The sequence below is a fragment of the Montipora capricornis genome, chromosome 1 (assembly GCF_036669925.1).
Source record: "Montipora capricornis isolate CH-2021 chromosome 1, ASM3666992v2, whole genome shotgun sequence".
Lineage (NCBI taxonomy): Eukaryota > Metazoa > Cnidaria > Anthozoa > Scleractinia > Acroporidae > Montipora > Montipora capricornis.
This window is the reverse complement of record NC_090883.1, coordinates 31,310,816-31,318,315: the sequence shown is the minus strand read 5'-3', so window position 1 is coordinate 31,318,315 and position 7,500 is coordinate 31,310,816. Positions and strand designations below refer to the sequence as shown.

General features: G+C 40.6%; 1 protein-coding gene across 1 annotated transcript in view; it reads left to right on the top strand.

The window, feature by feature from the left end:
* LOC138038540 (neuroligin-4, X-linked-like) overlaps positions 1-7,500 on the top strand; it is a 10,910-nt gene that overhangs the window by 413 nt on the left and 2,997 nt on the right. Inside the window, exons 1-2 of the mRNA XM_068884474.1 lie at positions 1-829; positions 7,045-7,500. The exon at positions 1-829 is cut by the window's left edge and continues 413 nt beyond it; the exon at positions 7,045-7,500 is cut by the window's right edge and continues 2,997 nt beyond it. Of these exons, the coding sequence (XP_068740575.1) occupies positions 1-829; positions 7,045-7,500 (1,285 nt within the window). The remainder of the gene's footprint in view (positions 830-7,044) is intronic.

The window sequence follows — 7,500 nt, the reverse complement described above, 5'->3', positions numbered from 1 at the left end:
ATTTTTCTTACAGTGAAGATTGTCTGTATCTTGATGTCTATTCCCCGAACGTCAGCTCGAGTTTACCGGTGATGGTTTATATTCATGGTGGGGCATATCAGTCTGGATCGGCTATTGCCTTTCAGAGCGACATTCTCGCCCTTCAGGGAGTAGTAGTCGTGATAATTCAATATCGCCTCGGTCCGTTTGGATTCTTGACGACAGGAGACTCCGCAGCTCCTGGAAATTTTGGAATGCTGGATCAGGTGGAAGCACTTAAGTGGGTCAAGGAGAACATTGCCAATTTTGGCGGAAATCCCAACAAAGTGACAATATTTGGGGAAAGCGCTGGTGGATCTAGTGTTGGCCTTCACCTGTTATCTCCTCTGTCTAAAGATCTTTTTCAGCAAGCAATTGCAGAGAGCGGGGTGGATTTGAGCCCCTTCGCGACTCAGCCAAGTTCTTTTGGCCTTCGCTCCACTAAAGAACTTGCTCATAAGCTAAGCTGTCCAAGCAGCAATCACAACATTATGGTGGATTGCATACGTGGGAAAACAGCCACGGAGGTTCACACTGCCGCACAGTTAATCCCTCAAAGACTTACTCTTGAAATTAACTTTGCACCGGTCGTGGATAGCAATTTTCTTCATGATACACCAACGAATTTGCGACAGCAAGGAAAATTCATAAAAGTCCCGCTTATGATGTGTTTTACTAGCCACGAGGCTTCATCTTTTCTCGCTACTTTAGTTAACAATTCATTTCATCTCATGCAGAGCATAAGCAACGGAGTGAGCCCAGCTTTGTTCAAATCATTTCTGACAAGCTTCGCGGACTCTGAAAGTAACAGGTAAGAAAATTCTAGTCCACAGAAACCGTGATTCTTCCGTTATTTCTCAGTTGGCAAGGGTGGATTTAAAAAAGTGCCGAAAGACTTTTAACGGGGGGAGGCTATTTTGCGAGCCTGCGAGCCTGAGCCGGAAGCCGCGAGTGTCTTTTTGAGCGCCTCAAAAGATTCCCGCCAAAAAATCCAAAAAAGGGCATAACAGCGTTTTAACGATCTGCCGATATGGCCGGGCCGTCTGAAATTATGAAGTAACGTACCTTTTTTCATTGCCGTATTTTTCAGTGCTGTTTCCGTGGTGCCCACTTCTCAAAATGTTGGGCGATGTTAAATGCATCAGACATTAAAAATCAGGCTCTGCTTCCCAAAATTATGCCGAACTATCTGAAATTCTTTTCGCCAAAGTGAGCCTTTTTTTCCAAACAGCAGGAGCTTTTGTCACTTTCGGAGCCATCTTGTACTGAAAACCTGGCCTGGTGCCTAAGTACGGATACATGACGTACTTACCGCCCAGTGAGCGTGTAGGGCTATACTGCAGACTGGATACTTAAGTTTTCGAATAATTCATTGCTGTATAGAGTCCCTTTCTGTTAACTGACAGGAATGTTTGTGAGAATCATCTTTCTTCATTGGTTTTGGCGCAGGAAAAAAATCTATCTAACAAGTCTCTTGTTAAAATTGATCGCGAAAATACTGTGCAAGCTTCGATTGACCCGATCATCTTGATAATGATAGCCAGGTAAGTCTTCAGTAACAAGTGGGCAAGTGCTCTACATTTTTAAATATCTAAAAAACGTCAAAAACAGTGGCTCGCAAAAATAGGCTCGCGATCGTGGCTCGCGGCTCCGGCTCGCTGGCTCGCACATTAGTCACACTCCTTTTGACACCACTTGTGAAATTACTATGCGCTTGAATGGCCTCGCTTCCAGGAAACTTAATTATGTAACGCAACGGTCATAGGTTCGATTTTTAGTCGTGGATATGCGAAGGGTATAAGTGACTATCGTTAGGGGTCAGAATATGCAAATTTGTCAATCACTCAGTCGAATTCAATACCTATAAGGTATACTTGTAGCATATTTAAGAGGAGCTTAAATGTGAAAGACAAAGTCGAGATATATCCAGATGTTTTCGGTATCACCGTGTTGTAGTTGAACAGTGAAGCATTCCTTTACGATAAGAATCAAAGACGAATTCATTCTTTCCTAGCTAAATGGCTATCCTCTGGTACTTCATAAGCTTTTAAAAAGCTCGTAAAAAGTTTAAAGTAGCCGAAAACACCGGTTGGTGATTATTTTCACCTGGTTCTTTTGCATCTATAAAATGCAACTAAATACTCTTACAGCATGTTTCATGATCCTTTTAAAGGTAGAAAAGTTTTGGAAACAATCCTTGGTTTTACTTATGCAAACTGAGGCATTCGTAGCTGTTGACATAGTTGAAGACCCTTCAGATATTTGAAAATGACCTGGTGTAGCCTGCCAATGGTAACGTATTCTTTTTAGCTTGTTCCAGGCTCCCAGATAGTCGAGAAAACGAAAACAATTGCGTGCGAAAAACGAGCGGGGCTTGGGTCGAGACCCCACTCGTTTTTCGCACACAGTTTTTTTTGGTTTTGTCAACTATCTGGGAGCCTGGAACAGACTACATTTTTTTTTTAGATAAAAATCAAACACGAATTCCTAACAAGATCAGAAAGCAACTGATCCCAACGAAACTCCCACTCCCTTTTGGGGCCTCTTTTGTTTAACATATTTACTAACGATTTGAACTTTTTGGTTCCTCATATGTCTTTAAGGCTTTACGCAGATGATACTACAGGTACAGGTTATTATTCTGATACTTCCCTTACCGTGCTGCAGTTTGTTGTGGACTCTGAGCTTAGCTTATTGCCATCCGGGTTTGATCAGAATCATCTCCTTCTTAAGGCACTGCCCTTGGGGCCATGTTCGTATAAATTCGACACTGTTCACTAAACGGTATCAACGTGGGGACCCAAGAATCCATGAGAATTCTTGGGATTACAATGGTAGTTAATTAAAGCCAAAAATCTGGTCTTGAAAGGTCAAACGAGTTCACGGACTAACCTCTTACAATGGCGGACGTCAGTTGCACTTTGCCAAGTTGAGAGCAGTGCCTTTTAAAAACGTCATGTGCATTTTAGTCAGAGTCACATTAAATAAATAAATTAACAGTGATTACTATTTCCGCACCCGTCGCGTGAGTAGGATTGCCCGTCAATCATTGACCTATTTTGGCAACAGTAAACATGTATGTGACCAGTACTCCATGACATTACTCCATAAGAAAATGCTAAATATATGCCCAATGAATGTGACATTTTGCAACAATAACGTATTTATATGTAGAGCATACTGGAATACGTACAATGTATTTCTGATTATGGACAAAAATTATTGTATGTACTTATTTTCAACATTACTCCATTCAAACCATGTATACACAAAGGTTAATTAGATACCATATTTCATTTAAGCTCTCTTTATGGAGTAATGTTGCAGTTTACCTAAAATAAAGCTGAAATGACCATGAAAAGTCCTACTACTATTTCCTTTGAAACCCTTTAAACTCCAGTTTCAATAATTTATCTGTAGCTGTGGTGTAAAGGCATTATTTTAGGCGTCGAAAATGGAGTAATGTAGGGAGTGATGTCAGTCGGGAGTAATGTAAGTGCTCTCGCACTGCTCGCACCATTTCTTGCTAAATCGATTGAAATAAAACAGTTTTTGGCATTATTCCAACATCCTCCAAAAAAGAAAGCTATCTTTTAACGCATACGAAACATCAAACAACAAAAATGTTTTTTTTATGGCATTCTTAGTAAACACTTCCCCAGCAGAAAGGATTGTGGAGTAACGTTGTGAAACGTCACGCAAGTCTGAAACGATTATTTTAACCAAATTTCAGTATTGTGAGATTTTATTTATACATTGGAAAGTACATTATAAGAACAAGTCCAGAATAAGAAATGGAAGCCACATATCAAATACCACGAGAGTTCTAAGCGTTTAAAGCAGATTTCCTACTCTCATACAATCCTAGACAAAACTGTTGGGATGGTTAGCACTTTTGAAGCCTTCATTGCTTCTCTTCCCTCTCCCCTCCTTGAATGTTGTGCAAAACTGAATGGTTTCAGTGAGAAATTTTTCACTCACCTTCCAACATTGAATAGGGGGTGGGGGAAGGGGGAAGGGGGGGCTATGTAAGAGAAAGTGAAACTATTTCTTTTGAGCTTTAACAGAAGCAGGTTGAAATACAGCTCTTGTGCGGCTCATTTACATAACCTTCCCAAGTACTTTTGTCTATGATTGTCGGTATATCCGTGACTTTTTTTAGTTTTAAAGACTCAAATTATAACTTAAGAGGTAGTGGCGTTAACCTTTAGTTACTATGCCAAGTTTTAACCTTAACTAGATGAAGAACTCTTTCACTTACCAAGCCGCGAAAATCTGGAACTCGCTTGAACCCGTCGTAAGCAAAAGGAAATCTATCCAAGTTTGCGAAGTTGATTAAGAACAAATCATTTTAATTCCACTTTTACTTTGTGTAGTGGACATTTTAACCCTTATACTGTGTCATTTGTAGTTGCGTATTTTACGTTTCACTTTTTTTGTCTTTTTAATACATATATAAACCTGGTTGTTACATAGACGTTGTATTTTAATGCTATTTCATGTCAGCACATACGTATTTTGAACAATTTTTTTAGCTCACTGCACATTACGTGGGTAAATAAACGATTGATTGATTGATTGATTGATTTTGTAAGGAATGTATCCACGACTTCTTCACAGTTCTCCTTTGATTTTTCCGAGTTCGCCCGTGCAGTCATCAATTGACTTTTTCCTCTCAACGATCCGCTTATGTTAAGAGCTCGTGTTTTGACTCGTTTTAGACCAGGAAAACATGCGAAATAATTGCAAATTGTTTTTTTGAAGGAGAAATGAAGGTCAAAATCAGCAATATTTCCAACATTGTTTTTGGAAAGCTTAACATAAGTAAAGTCAAGTGTGTCGGGTTATTTCCTCTGGTTTTATGTTTTTTTGCGGGAAAATTACGTTCGAAGTTTTGCTTTTCCCCCTGTTTCTGCCTTTTCAGTGCGGGCTCAAAAACTAAATCAGCACCCTGCTGTGACGAATGATATGGGGATATTTTCTTCGTAGTTTTGCTGTCTCTTCATGGACTCAATATTCACGAAAAACATCAGTCTAAACACTGCTTCTATATGGGGCGCTCTCGCATGTCTTCCCCTTTCATACGTCATAAGCTGCAAAAATGACCGCTGACTCCTCCATTCTGAGCCGCAATGTTGATGGCCGAAAATCGGAATGAAAACTTTTTTTAGGTGGAAAAACGACGGATATGCCAAAAAAAGAGTTAAAAACATTATTGTGCATGGTCTAAAGTGTAGATAAAAAATACCTTTTTTTGCCTTCAGTTCCCCTTTAATTGCCCTAAAGCTTCTTCGAGGGGAATTTGTGGCAAACGAAATGCACCCAAAAAGAGTTTCAATTTATATCCCCCATTCCCATTGCTTTGAAAGCAAGTCGGTCGTTTTACCGATCGCCCGTTCGCCCGCTCGTAATAACAAAACTAAGGGTGCGTTCGATTGACCCTATTCCGGAATAAGAATACGTGGAGTGATGTTTTTAAAATGATATGTCTGACGTTTTGAAGCAACAAGGATAATAAATATATGTTTGAAATATCAAAATAGCAGGTGTTTGACAATTTTAATGTGAATCTCCGTAAAAGCGAAGGATTTCTAACTTCTATTCCAAGTATTCCTATTCCAGAATAAGGTCAATGGAATACACGCTAAGAGCTAGTAAAAAATCGAAGGTCTAACCATATACATATACGGACAGTGACGGATGTTTAACCGGCGACCTTTGCTTCAAAGTTCGTGATTACAATTCTTGCACCATTCATCGAGAAGCTGAGGCTTAATTACTGACGGTTTATTGTGTGTTTGACTCTTAACGGCATTTTGCTTAGCAGTGAAAATACAATCACTTTGAACTGAAGAACATTGGTTTTGATGCTAAGAAATTCCCCATGCTGTGTTACAGTTACTTTTGAAGAAATTCCTCGACTAAGCGCCGCATTGGGACCGCGGCGCTTATTGGGGGCGGCGCTTATTTGCTTTTTTGTCCCAAATGGAGCTGTTACTCGAGGGCGGTGCTTATTCTAGTAAATACGGTATATCAATTGCTTTCTATAAAATCATCTTAAAGAATGATTCGGGCGACCACCGGCCTTTAGTTATCAGTTCGGTGAATTAGGTATCAGGCGAAATGACCTCAATCCTTTGAAAGGCTGTCGGAATTGTGTCGGGTTGCGTGACAATAGTTAAGCCATTTTGATAATGTCGTTTTGAAGTGTTAAGTGATGTGTGAATTGAGAACTTGGGGTCAAATCGTTGTTGACAATACAATTACATCGGAAATCATGAGAATGTACACGACCAATCAAAATAGAGGGAGTTGTCTCTGAAAGGGAGCGGTTGAAAAAAGAGGAGAGGAGAAAATCTTGTAATACGAGGGAGATCAATAAATCGTTTTTAAAAATTGTGACAGTGTTGGATAACTTTGGAGGCATTCCCAACAAGGCAATTAAAAAATTAAAATCATTGAAAAAAACTAAAATCCATGACAATGTGATCACTGTTATGGTGATGAAAAGGAACACGTATTTATCAATGGCGACTCCTCATTATCGCATCCTTCTCCATTTTACCCTCGGATTTTACGGCAGCTTGGTGTAGCTAATATCTCCGAGAATTTACGCCTCCCAACCACAATATACCCCAGAGGATTATCGATAGATCACAACACCGGGAACTCCATGCCCTACTCTTTGCGAATAGTGCCGGCGTGGATTCTTTTGCGTCCAACAGGGTTATGAACATTAAAGGCTTGTGAGACGGGGCCTGCGATTTATCGTCCTTATCCCAGAGAAGCCCAGAGAGTCTAACCATTCAGTTCAGATGTCATTCATTAAAAAGGCAGCACTTTCTCTTCAGTTATTCAAAGAACCCGAGTGTTGGTTCGGTCGAAGCGGAGTTTTGTTTTGATCCTGCAACCTCAGTCCCGCGCAGTAGTCCTAATCATTGTCCCAAAATATATCCCTTTCTTGTGGCAGCCGTGGTAAATAAGACATTCCTTAATTCTTTTTCTTCCTTTTTTTTTTGTTAATAGGAAGGGTACTGCTGACTTACTACGAAGTGCTGTGGAATTCATGTACACCCCATGGCCCGACAACAATGACAAATTCGCACTTAGAAGCCAACTTGTAAATGTCTTTGGTGATTATGTGTTCTACGCACCCAGTCACGAGGTGGCTGATATTCACAGCAAGTACGCATCCGTGTACATGTACGAGTTCGCCCATCCGGCAACGTTCAGCGTTGCACGTACGGAGCCTTGGATGGGTGTGCCTCATGCAGAAAACGTGCCGTTTGATTTTGGGATGCCGTTGCTCCCGATGTTTTCTTCCCGCTACAGCGAAGCTGACCGGAACGTTAGTTTACTGATAATGGCCATTCATGTGAATTTCGCTAGATCCGGCGACCCCACGCTCGGCAATATTCCCTGGGAGAGATACAACTCATCTCACAGAGCTTACCTGAAAGTTGACCCAAATCCCAAGATGGC